The following is a 24,756-nucleotide window of genomic DNA, read 5'->3' on the forward strand; positions in this document are numbered from 1 at the left end:
TTCAGACACTTTTGAAAAAACCTTATAGGTAGGTATTGAAAAGTTTGAGTCACACTAAAAACAACACTCAAACAGTAAAAATTTAACCGTCTATATCCCAGGGGAGCAAAATAATATCAACACGTCAGGGCTGATGTTCATTAATGTGTTTACAATTATGTAAGAACCTCATAATTTGGAAGAGTAGTCTTTAAAAGTTCTTGAAGTATAAAAACTAAGGAGCCTGCATTTAAAAATGTCATAAAAATGATGCTTTCAACCAAGATATAACATTACTTTAGTCTCAACAATGTGTTAGGTTGAAAAGACTGGCAAAGAATAGATGATAACTATTTCCTGCATATTTTATGCTGGAAAAAACTAGATCCACCCACTGCCAATTTCAGATTTGACTGGTCTTCCTAGGGACATTCCATTTAACAACTGAGCACCTGTTATGTGCTACTAGGGTGAGAAAAGCTCCAAGTGAAGCTAATCTCCGGAATATTTTACAGGAAAAAAAAAAATTTTCCAAGAGTGGCAATACTAAGCCAAAGCTATGACTTATTAATGCCTAAGCATCTTAGAATAAAGAATACCCTGTTGACATAATTATAACCTCAATCCTCTCCAAAACTATGATTAAACAATTTTGATAGGATTCCTTCCCTCTAAGCTAACCCAAATTCTTCACCTTTATTTTCTTTCAAGTCTGAAGAAGGAAATGCCTACTTAATGATCCAGTTCTACACCTGATTCCTAACCACCTCCAAGGAGTCCTTTTTGAAGACAAACACTAAATTTTTAAAAGTTTTTAGAAATATATTTAAAAAATATATCTGGAAACCCTGACCTTGTGACTACCTTCCTGTCACACATTTTCAGTAAAAATAGTTTAAAAATCCACATTTTTCCTATTATTTTCTTTAAAAAATTGTGCTTTAGGTATTTGGGGTGTAGCTCACTGGTAAAGGGTTCATCTAATAAGTTTGAAGACCTGGGTTAGATCCCTAGGATGCCAACAAAACCAAACCAAACCACCCGTATAAATTAAAACCCTTTTGCCCTCCAGTGCAATAAACAACTAAATTTCAATATTTCCTTTTTGAAAGAGCTTTTTAGTACCTTCAGTTACTCCTTATGATATTTGAACAACTCATTTTTTTCCATTCTCAATACATTCTAGTTGTTTCATATCCATACTCTACATGTGGCCTATCATGAGCCACATACCAAGACTTCCAGTCAACAACAGTTTGGAAAGACAAATTTTTATTAGCAAATAGCAACAGTTTAACCAGAATAAATGAAGACTTGCATGCTAATTGTGGAAAATTTACAATCTTTACCTACAGACTCCAAATTAAATTCTCCAACTTGGTTATACAGAAATTAAGAGCACCTGGCATTGTTGAAAATAAGAATACATTGAAGGGATTTTAATAGGAAGTATTTATAATCACTGCAAATTCTTCTAAGAGAACTATGTAGAACTTTCTAGAAAGAACAAGTCATCGATTTTTAAAGCTCAAATTCCTTGAATTTGGAGGCATCTAGACACATTAGACTACCAATTCAAAAATGATATTGATATGATAGTGTAACTATTATAGACCATTAAGCTTTACTTTTACAGGGTGCAATGCCCACTAAAATGCAGATAACAGTAGAATAACAGAGGGGTCTGACTGAAATCTGTATTACAGGTTTATTTTGATGATAAACACTTCTCTTTCCATAGTCAGATTTTTAGAACTCTGAATAAGTTTATTAACCCAGTTTTTTCAAGTTTATAAATTATAAAAATATTAGTGTGAGAAAAATGGGTTGACACAATTTTGCTTTCTAAATGGCCATATTGTGAGGAAAAACATGTTCACTATAAAGTCAAACATTCACTACATTTTTTATTAGTTTACAGTTTATAACCTCCCCTCCTCCCACAGTACTGGGGATGGATTCGGAGGAGCTTTACCTGAGGTACATTCTCAGCCTTTAAAAAAAATGTTTAGACAATGTCTAAGTTGTTGATCCTCCTGTCTCAGCCTTGAGTTGTGGGGATTATTGGTGTGTACCACCATGCCTGGCTCATAACCTTTTTTAAGTTGAAATACACATAACTGGTTGTCATTATCAATGAGAAATGCTTGAAAAACCAAATATAACTCAATTCTAGAACATATTTTGACAAAAATCAGTGTGATTATAGATTATATACGAGAAACTAACAATTTAATATACAGGTCTCAGATTTTTTGCAATACACTCTGAGCAGTGCATATATTTCAGTGACTTCTCCACTTTTCCTACTTAACACTTTTCAGTGAGTGACCTTCTGTGCCTCAAAATGATTTTCACATCATGCGAAGGTACCCTTGGGATAATATGCAAGTACTTAATAAAGGAAGAAGCCACAGGATAAACAAGATGTACTTTTTCATATCCTCAAAATTTATTAATATTAAGAAAAAATTAATTAAACAATGGTGTACACCTGTAATCCCAGTGGCTCAGGAGGCTGGGGCAGGAGAATTCTAAGTTCAAGGCCAGCTTCAGCAACATGGCAAGATCCTGTCTCAAAATACAAAAATGAGGACTGGAGGGCACAATTTGGTGATGAAGTACCCTTGGGGATTCAATTCCCAGTACTATTTAAAAAACAAAACACAAAAAGCACAAAACTAAGATATTAATTCTAATTTGATGTACTTTTACATTACAATATAATAGAACAGATTATAAAGCTAGTGGTACTTTATTCAAATTTACAGAAAAAATTTGATCCAGAAGCACATTCCCACATCTTTTGTAGATGCTTCTCTTTGCCCCTGGCCCAGTAATAGATTTATATTCTTTAGTTTATTAACAGTTTCAAAATTAAAATGCATTTACCTACTCTCTCTTTTTTATACTTACCTTATGAAATTTTGGGGGATGGAAGACAGGGAATACTTTAAATATTAAATAAGAACTTAGAATGCAGGGGTGCTTAACCACTGTGCCACATCCCCAGTCTTTTTTGTATTTATTTTGAGACGCCTAAATTGGCTAAAGCTGGCCCAAACTTTGATCTCATAGCTCAATCTCCTAAGTCACTGGGATTACTGGTATGTGTCACCATTCCTCCTGGCTGAAGTTGATTTTAAAATTATCTGATTTTAAAAATATCTGTTCAGGTTCTTCCTGAAGAGTTAATTATTATAAAGTTCTAAAGCTCTTGAACATAGTGCTATTCCCTTTTATAGATATCCAAAGGAAGTAATTATGTGGTAGTAAGGCCCTTTAAATAATTAAAAAATTTTTTTAGTCATAGGTGGACACAATATCTTTATTTATTTATTATATGTGGTGCTGAGGATTGAACCCAGAGCCCCACAAGGGCTAGGCAAGCACTCCACCACTGAGTCACAACCCCAGCCCAACTTTTTATTTTCAATAAATTCTCTCTCCCTTTGGAAAAAAATACAAAACAAAAACTTTACACATCATGAAAACCATAGTGCTTATCTATAATCAAAACATTAATATCAGGGCTGGGGTTGTGGCTCAGTGGTAGAGCACTAATCTCACATGTGTGAGACACTGGGTTCAATTCTCAGCACTACATATAAATAAATGAAAAAAATAAAGGTACATCAACAACTAAAAAAATTTTTTTAAATTAATATCAGGGCTGGAGATGTAGCTCAGTGGAAGAGTGCTTGTTTGGCACATGTGAGGCCTTGGGTTCAATCCTTAGCACTGCATATAAATAAACACATAAAATAAAAGATCCATTGAAAACTAAAAAAAATTAATATTCCTTCTACCCCAATAAGATTCATCTCTTACCCAGAGGAACCAGCAATAATTATAGCATATATTTTATTTTACTGAGTCTGTCCATACTATTTGATAACCTTTATTCTCTGTGAACAATTTTTTAACTTATTAAATATTTACCTACATTATTTTAAACAGATGCATAGTATTGTATTCAGCATGTTATTTAATTAGTCTTTTATTACTGGGCACTTAAATTCTTGCAATCTTTTGATAACACTATAATAAATACATGGAATACTTTTTAAAAGAGCATATTTATTAAACTAAAATCATAAACATATTATAGCTGGCTTACACATTAACACACAGAAAAAACTATATCAACTTTATCACTTGTCAAAATAAATCCATATATAAACTTTGGGACCTGATATTTAGGCAGGTGTTCTGAAGTTGTCTTAGTCCATCTGCTTGTCTTCATTTTGTCTCTTAAATTTTTATTCACATTATTAGTACATTTAAAAGGTTAACATAAAAATAAATGAGGCACAATGACAGAATAAATATTTAGGTGAATTAAGGAGCAGAAAAAGTTTAAGTTACAGATATAAAGCTGGATGCCGTGGTATGTGCTGGTAATCCCAGCTACTTAGAGGCTGAGACAGGGAGAATATCGATTTGGAGGCCCACCTGGGCAACAGTGCCACACTATTTCAAAAAACAAAACAAAACTATAGACATAAGTTATGCATACTTATGAGAAGAATGGGTAATGCCAGAATGTCAAGTCAAGAAACACTTGGCACACATGACATGAAATTTAACACTTAAAAAAGTACCAGAATTAGTTGGGGGAGAACTAAAGTAGTGTAATGAATGGCACGAAAAAAGGAGCAGAGGAAGAAAAATTAATGGATTAGAATTAGTTCATTTGAAGAAGAAGTCAACAATTTAGAAAACACTGAGGCAAAATCACAAGATACAAGTAAGGAGCTTGAATTTTATTCTATAAGAGGTGTTTTAGCAGATTAAATTAGTGGTATATACTAAGAATCTAAATTGTTAGACTGAAATAATTAGAAGCAAAGAATTCCTCAGTTAAGATGCTGTTGAAAAGAAATAAGTGAGAAATAATAAAGTACTTGATTACAACAGCAATTCTAAGGCTGGATGAATCAAAGATGATTGTGGTTGGTTTGGATAGATGACAAATATGGACAAATTCAATGTCTCTTGGATCCATTAGCTTTAACTCCAGCTAAACTGATGAAATGGAAAATAATTTCAGAGTCATCAAAGCACAATTCATTTAAACCTGATTACCACACATATACCTATTAACCATGCACTTAAACATTTGGTTTGTGCTCTAAATGGTCTTAGATGGAGGTTCCAATCTTGAATCACATTCATAAGAATGTTCTGTCCAATCTGTAAAAAGTTCAATAGGTGGAGGCACATACAACCATCCATGGCTGTCTTCAAAGAATTATGAAAAACTGAACTTTTAAGGAGTAAATTAGGGCTGCTGTGGCTGTGGTTCAGCGGTAGCATGCTCACCTAGCATGTTTGAGGCCCTAGGTTCAATCCTCAGCACCCACATAAAAAGAATAAAATAAAGGTATTGTGCTCAGCTATCCAAAAAAAAAAAAAAACAAAACAAGTTAGAATTTTTGTGTGTGTGTGTGGGTACCAGGGATTGAACCCAGGAGACTGAGTCATATTCCCCAGTCCTTTTTTTTTGTATTTTATTTAGAGACAGTGTCTCCAGTTGCTGAGGCCGGCTTTTGCACTTACAATCCTCCTGCTTCAGGCTCAAGCTGCTGGGATTAAACAGGTGGAAGATCTGACTTTTATTTTTGATCCCATTAGCTACTATTACCCTCCTTGTCTGATAACCACATAACACTTTCTTGCTGTTTCTTTACCCACAAAAATTCGTCAGCCTCAAGATTTTTGTTGCTTGTTATTCCATCAGCTTCAAAGGCTCTTTTCTCAGAGATCTGTTTTCATTTTGTTTTTGTCCAAATGTTATCTCTGGGAGATACCTTCTGAACATAACTATTTAAGACTTCTCTTGACTTTCAAACACCTTTATTGTATCATTCCCATCTTCCCTGCTTTATATTCTTCATAGAACTTATCACTGTCTGACAAATCACATATAGTAGCTATCAGTTTTCTGTATATTCCATTATCTACCCTCTATTCCCAAGATTATAAATTCCTCAACGGCTGGGATTTATTTGTTTTGTAATCATCTTCAGCACTCAAACAGAATAAATTTGTACTTCTACGTCAGTATTCCAAGCTACTCAACCATTTTTAATGTTGCTTTTCCAATATTAGCATTCTGACACTGCCAGAAAAGATATGAAAATACAAAAATCTGTGAAGTCTAAGTTAAAAATTACAAATTTTCTTAAGAAATAATGTACTTAATATTGTGTGCATATAAAACTATGTAACAAATTCCATTGGCATGTACAACTGTAAATTAAAAAAATATGGGGAATGAAAGAAGAAATGATGTGCTTAAGCTTTTCTATTTATACTATGGGATAGCATATACTAGAATAGACTTCATTGCTTCATACTAATGTGGTATTTTAGTTGTGTTTTTTTTTTTTTTTTTTTTTTTGGTACCAGGGGTTTAACCCAGCCCTTAAAAAAATTTTTTTTTTTTTTTTGTTTTGAGGCATAGTGTTGCTAAATTGCTTAGGGCCTCACTAAGTTGCTGAAGCTAGCTTTGAACTTATGATCTTCTTGCCTCAGCCTCCTGAGCCACTGGGATTATAGGTGTGCGCCGTCATGCCTGGTTCTAATGTTGTATTTTAAATTAATTAAGTATAAGCAGTCTCAAAAATTGTAAAATAGTAATATTTGGAAATAAACTATGGGGTGATTTACAGTTCCTACCTCTTTCTAAAGACATTCTTTTTAAAAAAATATTCTTTTAGTTGTAGATGGACACAATACCTTTATTTTATCTATTTGCTTTTATGTGGTGCTGAGGATTGAACCTAGTGCCTTACATGTGCCAGGCAAGCACTCTACCACTGAGCCATATCCCCAGTTCTATTTTGTATTTTATTTAGAGACAGGGTCTCACTGAGTTGCTTAGTGCCTTGCTTTTGCTGAGGCTGGCTTTGAACTCACTATTCTCCTGCCTCAGCCTCCCAAGTCGCTGGGATTACAAGTGTAAGCCACCCATGCCCTGCTCCTAAAGACATTCTTTAATAGAATCATCCATGCTAAGTAGATAAAAGAAACCGTATAAAAGAAAGATCCATAGTATACATTCAATAATAAGCTAATCAGGTTGAGGAACATTTAGTATAAAAAACAACTTTAAATTTTTTCTTTTTTTTTGGGCTGGAGGTGTAGTTTAATGGTATAGTACTTGTCTAGCATGCTAAAGGCTCTGGATTTGATCCCCAGTAAAATACACATACACAGAAAGAAAGATATTCCATTTTTCAGCAGAATGTCTCAAAATCTAATGATATGTATAAGATTGTTATAATGCTATGTTTAAGATTCTTTGGGAAATTTATATCTTTTCAAAACAAAAGTCCAATCATAAGAATACAATAAAAGATTATTCAAAGTCCTATAGAATTAGAGATTTGAAGTTGTCAACATGCTAACCTAAGTGCATTATTCATGAAGTTTTTGCATGACTTCCATGTATTAACAATCAAATTAATCCAAAAAAAATTATAAATGTTGAATTTAATTTCAGCACAAAAATAAAAACCAGCAACTAACTTGTCATCTTACACAGTAATCATAATTTAAAAAGATTTAAACATTTATTTTATCAAAATATTTTTCACTGCATACAGCCGTAAAAATTAAAGGGGGCTGGAGTGTAGCTCAGTGGTAGCGTGCTTGCCTAGTATGAGGCCCTGGGCTTAATTTCCAACACTGTAAAAACAAAAACAAAACAAAACAAAAAAAGGAGGAAAAAAGAGAAATAGAAATACATGAATTATATTTTATAAAATAAACAAGGTGAGAACCTAAGTTCTTAAATTTCTGGTGAGGGAGTTAGTTCTGTCTTAAAGTGGCTCAAGCTATTAGTAACAAGTTATAAAACAAATCCTTTGACAAGAGTAAGAAAATAAAACTTTTTAGTAGACAGGAATGTACTGATGATCTCTTACTTCTTTCTCCCAGCTATGTAAGTGACATATCTAAATACTTACTATTGCCAAATCTATCTCAAAAATTAGGACAATAATTTTTCTCTTTTGTTAATATTCAGTGAAAAACAACACTTAGAATAACATATTTTCCATGAGGAAGGTATAGTAATATCCACCTGCAAAAGGAAAAAAATATTTGATTTAGAATGTCAACTTCTAAACAAACATATACATTAACTTAGAGATCATAATTTCTGAAATTATAATCTTGCAAATCCAAGTATGGTTAACATGTGCATATTATCAGTAATGATACTTAGAGGCTTAAAAATACTTATATACCCAAGAAAAGGTGAGATTGTTCTTAAAAATGAGTTTTGTCTTACATAAAAGATTTTATGTTCAAGTTAGAATGTCAAGAGAAGGACTTTTATTCATTGAATATAATTCCTCAAAACCTGAAATACTTCTAGGATTTCCAAAACAGATAATTAGTATTGGGAAGAATTCATTAAGAACTGCTTTTATTATATATTTACTGTATGGGTAAAATTGAAAGGGTAAAATGCTCCTTGAAGAAAATAACACAAAATTATGAAACACTGCACATATACTCAAATTATACTAAACATCACCATTTTTAAATGACTTCAAATACAACAAATAGGAATATACTTTCCTTTGAATTTTAAGCATTTTGATTTATTTACATAGTTATAAATTAATAACTAAATTGCATTTTGGTCTTACTCTGAAGTTAAATATTGGATCTAAAAATGTACAGAAGATCTTCACATTTTCAACTCGTCAAAAATCTTCAGCTAAGGATTTAAGAAAACATTTTAGTAAAAAAAAAAAAATGGATTATTATAAAGACATAGGATTAGAATTCTGATTTGTCACCTGCTGTTTGTTTTCTCAGCTACCCAGTGAATAGGTTGGTCATCTATAAGGTTGTTCCTACCTTTCAAGTTATGATTAGTGCATTTTAAATGTTCAGGAATTTAGTTTACATTTTTGATGTTGTTCCCCCTTCATTAATAATGAAATATTTAGAAGTATTACTAAAAATTATTTTAGGAGTGTATACGTGTGTGTGTGGGGGGTGTGGTGTGGTGTGTGGTGTGTGTGTGTGTATTTGGTACTGGGGATTGAACCCCGGGCCTTGAGTATGCTAAGTAAGAGCTGTACCCCTGAACTAGATACTCAGCCCAATAAACTTCATACTTTATCTGTGAGATAAGCTATATCTAAAGTAATTTTTAATCAAAGGAAAAACAATACTTGGTCTAACTTAAGTAAAAATCTGAATATTTAAATTGATTATAAATGTCCATTAAAAACATTCTTCTGATGCTGCCCAAACCATATTTTTTTTTTTTTTTTTTTGGTATCAGGGATGCTTAAGCACTGAGTCACATTCCTAGCCTTTTAAAAATATTTTATTTAGAGATAGGTTCTCACTAAGTTACTAAGGGCCTCACTAAGTTGGTGAGGCTGGCTTTGAACTTGTGATCCTCCAGTCTCCTGAGCTGCTGGGATTATAGGTGTGTGCCACCACACCAGCACTGCCTAAAATCTTTTGAGAAACTTCTTTTTTTCCAGTATTAGGGATCAAGCCCAGGGCCATGAATATGCTAGGTATGTGTTCTACCTCCAAGCCACACCCTTAGCCCTCAGGAAACTCTTTATGGCATTTAACACAATTATTAAATTGCAATTATAGCCAGTTCTCCTCCTCTGTGGGTTCTGCATTGGTAGATTCAACCAACTACGGATCAAAAATATTTGGGGAAGAAATGCATCTGTATTGAATTTTTCTTATCATTTTCTAAACAATAAAACTATATAACATTTACATTGTATTAGGTATTTTAAGTAATATAGAAGATGACTTTAAGTATATATGGGAATATGCACAGGTTATATACAAAATATTACACCATTGTATATAAAGGAATTGAGCATCTGCAGATTTTGTGTATTCACAGGGGTCCTGGAACCAATCCCTCATGGATACCAGGGACCATTGTCTACTATTTTAATAGACCTAATGCATATAGAAAAGTTAATAATATTGTTTACAAAATCACATTAATCATAATATTATCAATACTGAAAACGTATTATCACTAAAATTGTAAAAAATACAATTGTAGAGTATGGCCAACCTTACTTCAGCAGCACAGTTAATACTGGAGATAATTTTAGAATCTTAACCCAATATTTACGTGCTGCTAAGGCACTGTTGACATTACTGTCATAATAGCTATAAATAAAAAGAAATATATTTTCTTCAGAAGATCAGATCCTTGTATTTTTGAGGCAGCACAATATGGCCTGCACCTTTTCAAAATCCACAAACCATTATGTGCTGCTACTTTACTCCAAGGTTGTTTTTTTGTTTTTTTTTGTTTTTGTGTTTTTTTTTTTTTAAATAAAAACAAAAACACATTAGCACCTAAAGAATAAAAAAGATTCTTTATGAAGAGAATACATTTTAAAGTCCTTGTTTAAAGAGTACAACACTTATATTATGTGCATGATTAGTTGTTTTTAAAAGCTTTTAAATAGAAAAAAGTTTATTCTGCATCAAAATCTTAATAAAATCCTTCTATATGCCCAACACAGTGCTATGATAGGAAACACAAAGATGATATGAGAAAAGAAATGGATTTTTTTTAACTGTGTCAACTTAATAAGGAAATACAGGTAAATAGTCGGTAAAACTTCTGAATGTATTCAATATATGAAGTTTTGTTTTTGTTCTCTTTTTTTTTTGGTATTGGGCCTTAACCACTGAAACCGCATCCCCCAGCTAGTTTTTTATTTTGAGGCAGGGTCTTTCTAAGTTGCTTAATGCTGGCCCAAACTTGCAATCCTCCTGCTTCAACCTCCTAAGTCTCTGGATTACAGGCATGAGCCACCTCTGGCTCCTATTTTTTCCTTTTATAAGCAAAAAAATGAATTTGTAAAATTAATCTTTACCTTGATAAGAGTAGAATTTACAAACAGCACTTTGTTCCTCGTAGTATATCTTTCAAAAGACATGTTCATCGGGGTACATAGACATCATGTCAAGAGAAAAACATGAAATGAAATGCAAGAGCTCAGTTTCAATAAACTTACGCTGGCAAAATGCAAATTTGCTTCCAAAAAAATAGACTAGGAGTCACATAAAATACTGAATACTAAATACAGTAAAATATACACAGCCCCAAATATATCACATTTTCCCTCAACGTTATTTTAAAAAAATGCTAAATATTAATTCTCAACATTCATCCTCATATTAAAATGATGATTCTAAGTTAGATATCATTTGATATAATAATTACCTAGAATATTAAGCCTTGAATGACGTATTAACTCAGTATCCTGAGAGGAGATATGAAACAAGAAATACTGTAGCTGTTGATCTACCTATGCCTTACCTATCTCTACTCCATTCACCAGGAAAGGAAGCCAACTCCTAGTTTCCACTTAGATCTAAGAATTACTTCTCTAAAGATACCAGAAAACCATCATTATCTTAAGCCTTAATAACCATTTCCCCCTCAGTTTTCTCATTAAAATGGCTATGCTTTTAAAGCTACACTATTTCTATTACAGAATAAGGTGATGTGCACAATCGTAACACTGATTTGTCCTTCCATAATATCCAATTGTTTATACAAAGCACATTGTCAAATATTCATGTTTTCTATTTCCCCCATGGTTAAAAAATAAATCTAATCCCACAACTAAGCAACCAGTGCTTCACATATTTCTGTCTCAAGTTTCTGCACATTTAAAAAAATGTAACCAAAATAAATCTATTCATGATGACTTGTAACAAATATTTGCATTTATCAATCACATGAAGGAAATTTATGCTCCCCTCACATCTATTTTCCAGACAAAAATTTAAACATATTTCAAATATTATGTATATGTTTTTTTCATTAAACAGATATTTTATTGACTATCTACTATGTGCCAAGCACTGCCCTAGTTGTTACACTAGTTGGTAAACTAGGTTACCAAATGTAGTCTCTTCTCAGTGTTGGCCAACCTCATGAGATGGTCTCAAAAATACAAATAAATAAATAAATAAAAATAAAAAAGGGCTCAGTGGTAAAGCATTTCTGGGTTCAATTCCCAGAACAACAACAACAACAAAAACCCAACAAGAAAAAAAGAATTTAAAATTATTTATTAAAATATAATACATAAAATCATGAAATAGGTGAAAAACTGTTCAAGAACACACACTGCTTTTGGTCTCTGTACAGTATATGCCACATATTAAATGATCATTCCAAAATCAAGATAAATCAGGTCACTTTAATTCCAATTCTCTTTTTATATGTGCAAAGTTAATATATGTTCAATTAAGCCAAGAGCATCAAACTAAAATAAATGTAAATGTTCATGTTTATGTCAATGTTTTATAAGCTTTAAAAAAAATTCACAAGAAGAATGTTCTCACTTATTTTAAAACTGTGGTTAAATATACATCAAATTAGCCAGGCGCAGTGGAGCACACCTGTAATCCCAGTGGCTTGGGAGTCTGAGGCAGGAGGATCTTCAAAGCCAGTCTCAGCAAAAGTGAGGCACTAAGGAACTCAGTGAGAGCCTGTCTCTAAATAAAAAAAATACAATAGTGCTGGGCATATGGCTCAGTGGCCGAACGCCCCTGAGTTCAATCCCCAGCATCCTGCTGCCACCCCCCAAAGCAAATTTATCAATTTATCCATTTTAAAGTACATAATTCTGTGGCATTAAGAACAACCATGCCAGATGTGGTGGTACATGCCTATGATCCCAGTGGCTTGGGAGGCTGAGGCAGGAGGAGGATCACATGTTTGAAAACCAGCCTCAGTAACTTAGAAAGTCTCTAAGAAACTTAGCAAGAACCTGTCTCAAAACAGAAAGGGGCTAGGGATGTGGCTCAGTGGTTAAGCTCCCCTGGGTTCAATTCCTGGTACCCTCTCCCAAAAGCAAGCAAAAAACAACAATTACATTGCTGTGTAGTCACTGTTACCCTTCATCTCCAAAATCTTTTCATCTTCCCTGATACTATATTCATTAAACACTATCTGTCCATTACTCTTGATTCTTAGCCCCAAGAAATCTTCATTCTACTTCTATCTCTATGAATTTGACTATTCTGGGTACTTCATATACTCAGAATATAGCATTTGTCCTTTTATGGCTGGCATTTATACTTAGTATAAATTTTTCAAGGTTCATCTGTTGAAGCATGTATCAGAACCTTTCCTTTTTATAGCATTCCATTTTATGTATATGCTATATTGCTTATCTATTTATCTGATAGACATTTAAGCTGTTTCTGTCTCTTGGCTATTGTGAATAATGCTATGATAAAGTATTCTTTTGGTACATAGCCAAAATGAAGTGTTAGGTCATATGTTCATTGTTTTTAATTTTTATTAGAAACTGCTGCAATGTCTTCCAGGGTAGCTACATTTCCACCAATTTATAAGGTTTCTAATTTCTATATATTCTTGCCAATATTTATTTTGTTTTTCTGATAAGTTATTTTTAAATAGGGAGTGAAGTGGTTATGTCTTTGTAGTTTTGATTTGCACTTCCCTAATGGTCAGCAATGCTAAGCATCTTGCCTTTATTGGCCATTTGTTGTATCTTATTTTAGAGAAATGTCTATTCAAGTTCTTTGTCAATTTATCATGCTTTTGTTTGCTGACTTCTTTATATACTTTGAACATGAACTTCTTATCAGAGACATGATTTGCAAATATTTTCTCCTATTCTGTGGGCTGCCTTTTCAGTGTGTCGACAATATCCTTTGACAAACAAAAGTAAAATCTAGGGACTGGGGATATGGCTCAGTTGGAAGAATGCTTGCCTTGCATGCCAAAGGTCCTGGGTTCAATCCCCAGCACCGCAAAAAATAAATTAAAAAAAGTAAAATCTATCTGTTGTTGTTGCCTGTTTTTGGTATCATTTCTAAGAAATAAAGGTCAAGTCTGAAGCTTTTTCCTTGTTTTCTTCTTCACCCTCCCTGAAAACTCATTGGAAATCTTTCAACTTTCTTCTAAGTTATCCCTGGCTGTTTCAGAGCAGCATCACAGCTCTTTGAACACCTCCGTTTTGTGGAGAGTATATATAACAGTTGCTATTATCACTATACCATTATTATTGAAAGTGCCCCCTGAATTTGTACATTTTCACTGGAGGGTGGGCCATTTCCTGTGGAGAGTGAGTGGCTTAAGCAGCTTCCCCACAGGCCACTTTGCTATAGATAGACATCCATGGTTCAGGTCCATTACAGACTGGTTCTGGAGTCAGAGTGGAGCTTACCCAAGATACTGTCTGGGAAGGACTTTTCCTGTAGGATGACTTGTTTCATGCTGGAAGTGGAGCAAGAAGTGGATAACCCCCAAACTCTGGGTCACCCTTGAAGCCAGTAACCATGTTTTCTCAAAATAAGAAGAGGATACTGCTTCCTACAGTTTTAGAAGCCCTAAGAATTGTGGGATGTGGCCAAAGGGTCTAGGTCAAGGAGAAATGCTATGAAGATGCTGGGAGTATGTGTATATCTCTTCCCTTGTTTTTGTATGAGAGTCTCATAGTTTCAGACCTTATATTTAGCCTTTAAACCCATTCTGAGTTAGTTTTGGTATATGGTATAATTTAAGAATGCAATTCTAATTCTTTTCTGTTTGGATATTCAGTTTCCTAACCCCATTTGTTGAAAGATTGTCCTCTTCCCCACTGAATAGGAACTCTGACATCTCTTGTCACTTTTATTGAAAATCATTTGAACATATACACAAGGATTTATTCTGGGCATTCAAGTCTATTCCATTGGTCTGTATCTTTATGCCAGTACCACACTGTTTTGACTATCAAAGCTTTTGTAGTAGGTTTTAAAATGGGGTAGTGTGAAACCTTCAATTTTTTCTTATACAAGATTGTTTTTGTTATTTGGTGTTCCTTGAGATTCCATATAAATCTTAAGTTGGATTTTTCCTATTTCTGTAAAAAACCTGTTGGGATTTTGACAAAGATCATATTGAATCTTTAGATCACATTCAGTAGGATTGTTATCTTAATACTAAGCCTTCCAATTCATTAAAATGGGATGTCTTTCCATTTATTTATCTTAATTTCTTTTAGTAATATTTTACAGTTTGCTGTGTACAAGTCTTTCATCTCCTTGGTTAAGTTTATTCCTATGTATTTTATTCTTTTTTGATGTTCTGTAAATGGAATTGTTCTCCTAATTCCCATTTTGGATTGTTCATTGTTATGTGTTTTAAAATGCAACTGATTTCTGTATTAATTTTGTATCTTACAAGTTTGCCAAATCTGACCATCAGTTAAAAGGGTTTTCTTTGGGTAGAATCTTAAGGATTTACTACACATAGGATCATGTCATATGTGAATAGAGAAAATTTAACTTTATAATTACCTTTTACACCTAAAATTGGTTTGAGAGCTGTCTGGTGAGCTTGGTCCATTCACTATCATTTTCCTAGAAAAACACAAGACAGCTGTTTTCTTTCTCTCTTCAAACTTCCAATACCCCTTCACAGCCTTATAAAAATTAAAAGCCATCAGAAGAGAACTTCACCTAAATTCATGTATCTTCATGTATCTATGCCCATATAACTCTTCCATTAGAGATAGAACATCACTATTCCTAAGACAAATCCCTTCCATTGTATATCAGATTTTTCTTTACTTGCTTATGGATATTCCTCTTTTAATTCTCCCCTGCATCTTTAATATTCCTTTCCTTCTTTATTTGGTACCAGGGATTGAACCCAGGGGCACTCAAACACTGAGTCATATCTCCAGTCCTTTTTATATTCTATTTAGAGATAGGGTCTCACAAAGTTGCTTAGGGCCTTACTAAGTTGCTGAGGCTGGCTTTGAATTTGTGTTCCTCCTGCCTCAGCTTCCCAAGCCACTGGGATTACAACTATGTACCGTAGTGCCCGGCTAATTTTCCTCTAATGGATAATTTCCAACAACAAACATGTTGTAACTTCTCTCAGCATTATTTCATTTCTTAAAGATTACTACTTTCTGTGACAATATTGCAATTTTGTCATCAGTGTTTTAATAAGCAAACTTAAGATTTTCCATTTTAATTTTACTTCTATTTTTAATTATGTGAAACATTTCTAAATAGAAAGCCTGATAAATTTATATTAGAAGAATTATTCCCTCACTCCAGAAAAACATGGAAATTTTTTATTTAAACATATCAGCAAATTGAAAGACTCAGTGAAACAATTCCAGGTAAATAGAGAAGGTGTATCTCTTTTTTACTTATGTTCAACAGCCACAATAATCTCCAAGAGTGGAAGGTTTTCTTTTCCTTTCCATTTATTTTCTACTTGCCAGCTATCAAAGTTGGTCTTATTCTATGACTTCAAGAAGGGGTCATTTTAGTAAACTAACAATTCCCTTGAATCTATCAAGTTTAGACTGTTTCTACCATCACATGACAGGGATATTCATATACTGGTACTTGGCACAAAATACCCTTATGTGACACTACATTGCTTTAGGTTTTCTGAATGCTTAACTTTTTCTTTTTTTTTTTAGGCTGGGGATTGAACCTGGTGTTCCACCTTTGAGCCACATCCCCAGCTCTTTTAAATTTTATTTTTAGATAGATCTAAGTGCCCAGGCAGGCCTTGAATTTGCGATTCTCCTGCCTCAGTCTTCTGAATAACTAGAATAGCAGGTGTGTGTTGTGGTGCCCAGCTTAATTTTACTTTTAATCCAGCATCAACATAATTAGTAATAGCAATTACTTTTCCTTTTTTTGCAGTGCTGGGAATTGGACCCAGAGCCTGGTGTAAGCTAGTAATTGCTACTTCTGATATGCTGCAAATTTTGCCCTTGAAGTTCTAGGGAATTAGCTATGCTTTAGCCCATAGAAACAGAATAGCTATCCTTATTTAACAGCAGAATAATGAACAAGTAGTATTATATGTCAATAATATATTTAAAGGAAAATTTAAAAATAACTACTATTTAAAATCTTTAAAGAAAGGAGAGTTCTGAGGTCTAACTAAACTATGACAATTTTACTAACAAGGCAATTTTTTTCACTACCCTATTACAAAATTCAAAGTTTTGGTAAATATCCAAGTAAATAAAATTTACAGGAAGCAGATTAAATTTGCTTTTGCTTGACTTTTGTTTCTTGGATATAAATACTTAAAGACTACATTTAATAAGAGAAGATTTCTTCAAAACAGTGTCAAGATCAGACATGTAATAAAATAGTATACAGACAGAGCCAAGAAGACAGTATATAATCTAAAAAACAAAGTTTCTGAGTTTAAGTGAATATAAACTTTATTTTAGCTGGGGATGCGGTTCAGTGTAGAGTACTTTTCAAGCATGTATAAAGCCTAAGGCTCAAAAACCAGTGGCCTCCTGTCCCCCCAAAAATTTCTGATGTGGTTAAAAAAGTTTATATTTTTTCTACATTCCCTTTGATTTCTTCTGATGCAGAAATGAATGGGTGAAAAATTGCTTAAAAAGGATCTATGAAGTAGATTTCTTTTTTAAAAAATATTTTATAGATGCTGATAGACCTTTATTCATTCATTTATATATATGGTGCTGAGAATTGAACACAGCGCCTCACACGTACTAGGCAAGCGTTCTACCACTGAGCCACAGCTCCAGCTCCTATGAAGTAGATTTCAATCAAAACAATTTATTTCAGAAAGTGAGGTTATATATACATAAGCCCCCTAAATGTTATTTTGATATTAGCTTCCCTAACAGTTTCCTTATATACAAAGTTAAACTAATTAGAAGTCAGACATTTCATATATGTCTAAAAGTTTGATGACTTTACACCCTAGGCATGACTAAATTACAGATATAGAATAATGTCAGTCAAGAAATGCCATGATAAAAATATAATGCGCTATAACCATAACATTTTTCCTTAGGTACATTCTTCTTTTGCTCTTTTGTGTTCTAATTATGCATACCTTTTGTTATTCTCCCTTTATACTCAAGTGTTTACCCTTGTGTCAACTGATAGGTAACAGACATGAACTGTGGGAATATGAGGTTAAAGGTATAATTTTATGGTCTGGGCCTACTGTGCTGAACCCTTCCCCCATGCTTTCTTTCGAAAAGCAATTTATCTGGGGCCACTCTGGACTTGTTCTGGCTCAATCAATAGGATTTGTACATTTTCAGAAACAACCTGTTATCTGAAGGAGAAATGCAGGCCCAAAGACTTTCCAGTCAATAAGAACACAAGTCAACCCTTAATGGGGGAATTTTGTGACCTTTACAACAACCAAAGATTCTAGTACTCAGGAAGAATTTCACAGGTTTGGGCTCCTTCCTAATCAAATCAAAAGAAAGAGGGACTTCCTGGGGCCAACATCTACATCTCCCTGATTTTAGAGGGGAAGGGTTTCCAAATTGGGTTAGTTTCAAACCACTTATGAACCCCTGGTTCTGTGGAAAATTTGCGGTCCATTTTGGACATGGTGTGGGCCACTTAGTGGTCTATACAGTATGTTTTGCCTACCTCTCTGATCTCAATTTCCCAAATAAACTGATGCTTGTTTTTAATGTACAATCCTCTAGAAATCCTTCCTGACAGATCTCACAGACTGGGTAGTCTTTAAGACCACAAGTCCACTTTGGCTCTGCAGCTGGATCACACAGCCATTTTTTTTTTTTTTTGGTAACTGTGGCTCCATGTCTTCATTAGTCGATGAATCATCTCACACTGCATTATCAACTCTTTTGTAATCAATTAGCCAGTAAAACCAATTTATTCTTTGCAATCTCAGTTCATCTATTTCTTTGCCATTTCTAATTTTATGACTTAAAACTAGGTCTAAGTACCTTATACCTACAATCGCATCTCAGCTAGACTTTCTATGTTTAGTCAATAAAACTTCCTAAAACTCAAATATTCAAGAATGCATCTGATTTCCTAAGTCGTCTCTACTCTTCTGAGTATTGATGTCTATATTAGGATCTATCCATTATTTCCTATTTCTTTCCAATGGAAACATGTTACCACTGTAGTTAAAGGTTCTCTTTTAAGAAACATGACAACAAATACAGTATGTGAACCTTTCTGAAACAATCAGAAATTTTAACAGAAACTGGATATTTAAAGTAAGGGATTATTATATGAATATGTGACAAGTATGGTTGTATGTTTAAGAAAAAAAAGTCCGTATGTTAGAGAAGCATAGTGAAGTAGTTGAGTGGAAAAAAGATTGACTTAATCATGGTTTTCCTGGTCACCAGGTAAGAATGGAATTGGAAGAAATAAATCAGTGATCATTTGACAGCAGTTTTTAATCCTTGCAGTTTGATTCTTCAAAGCTACCCCTGAAGAACTGAGATGTTCATATGACAAAATTATTTTCTAGTTCTTTCTCCCCCTAAACTGAATATACCTATCAGATCTTTTGATTCTTTGTTAAAGCTACCGCCAGAGGCTAAATTTTCATACTCCCTTTCCATTGTTTTTTTTTTTGTTTGTTTGTTTTTGTTGTTACCAGGGATTGAATCCAGGGGTGATTAACCACTAAGCCACTTCCCCAGACCATTTTATCTTTTGAGACAAGGTCTCACTAAGTTGCTGGGGTTGGATTTGAACTCAAAATCCTCCTGCCTCAGCCTCCTGAGTCACTGGGATTACAGGCACGTGCCACTGTACATGACTCCCCTTTCCATTTACACCCACTTTTAAGGACAATTTAAATCGATTCCCTCCTCCCCCACCCAGTGGATTCTCACTTCGGCTTTTCTAGCTGATGCTGAATTGTCTATTTGCTAATAAATTTTGAACATAGACAGTTGTTCTCAGTATTGAGTACTATGTTGGGCAAGTAAATGGTTTTTCACACCTCTCCATTTTTTTTTTCCTGGTATGGCCCAGGTCATTTCTCCATTCCTGTTACCTTTGTCTACTGGAAATATTGTTTCTTTATCCCCTAAATCTCTGCTTTTGAGTTTACTGGTTAAAAGAAAAGATATGGAAAGAGTCCTAATGACTAGATGTAGAACCAAAGGAAAGAGCTACTAAGAACAAAAAAGAAAAACAAAAAAAGGAAAACAATACCATTCAGTTTTTGTTCTCTATCTTTATATAACAGTCATAGCTTCGAGTCTTGTGGTTTATATTCTAGGCTGTGAACAATTAATTATTTCTACTAGCTTTCAATATATCTCAACTTTCCATTCTGATGTTCTTCCGAGGGAAATATAATATTCATTTTGAAAGGTGAGACCAAGATAACTAAATTGTCTTAAGAAGTCTACTTGATTATAGACCTGAGTAGAATCTTTACATTCAGTTTTCTTTCTACAATAGAAAACAATTTAATATAATTGAATACAGTAAACACAAATTGTGTTTTTTACCCTTCTGTAAATGATTTACAATTCTAATTTGTTTCCATTAACATTTTTTTTTTGTTTAGACATATTTCTTTAAGTGCTCTAGTATCAAATCACATAGTTTATATAAGGCATTACTGCATTTAGCAAAAACATTCAGAAATTTTGGACATGCTGCCTAAACTATATAGTCATGACTATATTAGAATTGCTGGTCAATTTTTATATATTAAAACTTATCAATATAATAAGCAATAGACATATTTTATTGTGGCAGCAATGACAGAACAGTACACCTCAAGTCAGAAGACATATGACAGAATCCTGGTTTTGATTCTCATTAATCCTATCTTGGTTAATTTCAGTATACAGACCTTCTGATTCCTCTTCTGTACAATGGGGCAACTACTGCCTACTTTATAATTCTGTCATTTACATTGTATAATCTATCACAACTTACAGAAGCACATCTAGTAGTAAATAGATATTAATTAGATGTCTGCCAAATCTAAATTTATAGTATGATTTGACATTTCTGACAAACTTAGTGTTTTAGTGGACTGTGGCAGTTCAACATGAAGCAACCAAGATGATGATAAAGAGAAAGTCAGTGCGATCAGGTTGTGTAACCTAAGTACCTGATTCATAAGAGAAGCACTATACTTTGTACCTTGGCCAAAATGAGTATATTAGTGTGGTTTTATAAATGTTTAAAAGGAATACTACAAAATGCAGCTGCCTTAAGTGGAACATACAGGATACCTATGGTATAGAATTGATGCTTATGAGAACCAGTGAAAGGAACTGGGTTTGTTCAGTCTAGAGAAAAGATATAAAAACTATTTTCAGAAGATTGATCTGGGATCAAAGAATGAAGTTCTATACTAAGGTGAAAACCGCCCTATTATGAGAATAATTTTCTATCAATTATCATCAACATAAATGCAATTTGTAATATTAAAGTGTACTTACTATGGTTCTTTGTAACCTTAAAGATAAAGTTACCTTATGATGGTTTTCTTAATAGTTTATAGCTAAAAATAAGTAAAGATCAATTTAGAAAGTTGACTTTTAGAACATTTCAGTTTGATTTTTTTGTTATTTAGCTTTCTGTTATCATGACAAAATATCTAAGACTTAAAGGTGAAAAGGTTTATATTTTCTAATGGTTTCAATTCATGGTCTCAGTCCTCCTGCTTTGGGCCTGTGGTGGCACAGTACATCATGGTAGGAACATGTGGCAGAGGAAAACTGTTCACCTTATAATGGCCAGGAAGCACACAGGGAGACAGAAAGGCATGAGGGTCCTAATATTCCCTTAAAGAGCATGCCCCCAATAACACAACTTCCTCTAGTAGGCCCACTTCTGAAAGGTTCAGCCACTTCCCAATAGTGCCTCAGACTCGCCATCAATCCTTTATTTAACATTTGGGCCTTTGGGAAACATTTCCATGCCATAACAACTTTAACTTTAGTAAGTTGTCATATTGAGGATTTAGAGGAAAAACTGCCAATTTAAAGTTCTAAATACTGGAATATCAATTACCAGGGGCATAAAGAATCAGCTTGAATAGCCAGACTAAGCATATGAAAAACTGAAAAATAAATAAATTAATTAAAATTCAAATATTCTTTGATATTAATGTTTTCCTAAACTTTTAAATGAAGATTATGAAATTTGATTAATGGTAAATGTGACTAGTGACTGGAAAGTGATGGCATTCTTTGGAGTAAATGCTATTAAATATTTCAAAACTTCATTTTCATGAACTACAAATAATTTCACTATTATATTAGATATTTTAAAGAAACTTGTTTAATAACCAAAATAAACAAATTTATTTACTGGAAGAGTAATAACAGGAAGAGTAAAAACTGATGGTTTAGGCCAAGTTAGGCCTCTAAAAAGAGAACATATATTTAAATTCCATATTCAACTTATTTCTCTTTTTATGTGGAGGTAAATTTAAAAACTCAAGTTTCAGAACAGTAGAAGCTCAGGACAATTACATCAAATGGCCTGGGGACCTACTGTACTTAGGCAGAAAGCTTGAAATCCTTATTCACTAGAGTTTATCATATTAGTATATGTAAGTTTCTATTTAAATCAGGTCTATGGTATTAAAAATGTCTTGTTTAGTTTTCCTATGAAAACATCCAAAATAACTTCATAAATAAGAAATTCCCTATGATTTTTCTTTAAATTCATCTAGAAACTGAGAAGTTTTTCAGAGTGGAAAAACAATGAGTCTATAATTTTTGTACTAAAATTTAAAATTTTATGGCTATTTTATTTAAAGTAGAAATATAGCTATAGCTTAAACATAAAAGCTCAGATTTAACTCAATCATTCTGCTAAACATCTATGGTGTCAAATGTATAGGCTTTGAGGACAAAGAACACATGGCATTTGATTAAGTACTGTCTAATTCCTAACAATAGCAGTTAGTAGGGCTAGGGATATAGCTCAGTTGGTAGAGTGCTTGTCTTGCATGCACAAAGCCCTGGGTTCAATCCCCAGCGCCACAAAAAAAAAAAAAAAAAAAGAAGCAGTTATTAGAACAATGACTGAGAAACAGGGGCATACTGCGAACTTTTCCTATGTTCATAAATTAGGAAACAATATTTAAGGGCCTATATATATTTACTAAATAAAAAGTAATTAATCTTATCAGGTTTATAAGGCATCCACTTAACTAAATGCTGACATCAGCTGGTGCCCTGTGAACACCCTTTACCACCTATCTAATTGCCAAATAAGCAATTCATTTTTTCCCTTTTGACACATACCTTTCTCCCAGAAAACATTCCCACTTAAAAAAAAAAATTATTCAAGATAATTAAAATTTCCTCATGAGAAACACAGACAGCGATTTACCTAAGACTAAATTTCCAACAGCAATGAATTACAGTACCTTTATTTTTGTGTAGTGCTAAGGATTGAAACCAGTGCTCATGTGTTACAAGTGAGCACTCTACCACTAAGCCACAACCCCAGTCCCAATATATTAAATTTTTATTGAAAGCAAAACAGATTTTAGTTTACTCACCCTATCATCAATTACTTACTGATCTACTGATAAAAACATTTTGAAAAAAATTTTTTTTCTTGGCAGTACTTCCAGTCAGTCTTACATTTATGCTACTTATAATTCAACACTGATAGTATTTTCTAGACTGGTATAATTACATGCTGTTGATATTTTATTGCTAACTTGATAACATTTGTAAAAACTATTTTCCTACATGGGAAATAGTTGTCATATTTTACTAGCATAGCTTTTGAGAGCAGACAAATTTAATGTCTCCTGAATTAGGAAATACTTTTTCCTTATTCCTAGCAGTTTACAGGACTACCAACAATGACGATGAAGAATGGTGGATTTTCTGCTTCATCTTCTATTTCCCTTTTTATAAAAGTCAACGTCTTAAAATCTTTGTTTTTTTATTTTTAATTTATGTATCCAAAAATGCAATATATAAAAATAGTTCAAAATGGAAAAAGTGGAGGAAAAAGAAAGATAAGACTATATGAGTTTTTTGTTAGTCATCAAAGATTTAGAGCTTTAAATCCAAAATCAAACTTGAAAATATTCCACCTCTTCACTCAATTTGGAAAAATGAACTCAAAACACTCATTATTTAATTATGACAGCACGTAATATATGAACACCACGCCACAATTTTTGGCACAAATTTCACAAATAAAAATCATTCACTTATAAAAATCACTCTCTAAAAGCAACTATGGCATTAAAATAAACATTAAATAAAGAAAAATGGGGACAAACACATAAAATCACATAGGATCATTATAGACCTATTTTTTGGGGATATTATTTAATAGGAAATATTACCATTTTAGTACCTAAGATTTAGTAGAACTCCAGGCATACAACCTGTAACACCCAACATAACATTCCAACTATGAATACAGCAAATGACCTATTAAAAGTGCTGAGGAACAGCCAAGGCAGACTGTTTGCTTAAAAATTTATAAAGGAGATGAAATGGGGTTAAGAATATGACATTATCGGTGCTTATAAGACAATTAGAGGATAAATAATACCTCTTTCTTTTTCGTGCTGGAAATTGAATTCAGAGGTGCTTTGCAACTGAGCTAAATCTGTAGTACTTTTATTTTTTGAGACAGGGTTTCACTAAATTGTTGAGGGTCTCACTAAATTGCTAAGGCTTGCTTTGAACTTGTGATTCTCCTGCCTCCGACTCATGAGTTGCTGGAATTACAGGTGTGTGCCACTGCATCCAGCTTCCTATTTCTTTTTGAAAAGTGGATTCTTCTCCAGTATACGGTAGGAGCACAATATCAATGGAAAGATGTCTTTTTCTAAGAGTTAAGTTGAAGAAAGGCTACACTCGTTTCTAAGGGACCAATTAAAGAACCCGAGCCTATATTATATAGAATTCTTTAGGGATTTACAAATATTTCCATTCTAATTTTCCAGAGATAAAA

General features: G+C 33.3%; 1 protein-coding gene across 10 annotated transcripts in view; it reads right to left on the reverse strand.

The window, feature by feature from the left end:
• Positions 1-4,039: 4,039 nt before the first annotated feature.
• The window catches only part of LOC306659852 (uncharacterized protein), a 35,041-nt gene continuing 14,324 nt past the window's right edge, over positions 4,040-24,756 (reverse strand). Inside the window, exons 4-8 of one of the 10 annotated variants that reach the window (XR_013763467.1) lie at positions 15,337-15,399; positions 10,884-10,932; positions 8,646-8,716; positions 7,956-8,071; positions 4,040-7,674 (exon numbers count right to left, since the gene is read on the reverse strand). Coding sequence is in view for 6 of the 10 variants with exons in the window: in XM_079137692.1 (XP_078993818.1) it covers positions 7,979-8,071; positions 10,884-10,932; positions 15,337-15,399 (205 nt within the window). In the remaining 4 variants the exon portion in view is untranslated. Of the gene's footprint in view, positions 8,072-8,645; positions 8,717-10,883; positions 10,933-12,423; positions 12,520-15,336; positions 15,400-24,756 lie in introns of all 10 variants that reach the window. The other 9 variants (XR_013763469.1, XM_079137692.1, XM_079137694.1 and 6 more) reach the window with 9 other exon arrangements.

This window comes from Sciurus vulgaris (assembly GCF_902686455.1).
Source record: "Sciurus vulgaris genome assembly, chromosome: 4".
NCBI classification, from domain to species: domain Eukaryota; kingdom Metazoa; phylum Chordata; class Mammalia; order Rodentia; family Sciuridae; genus Sciurus; species Sciurus vulgaris.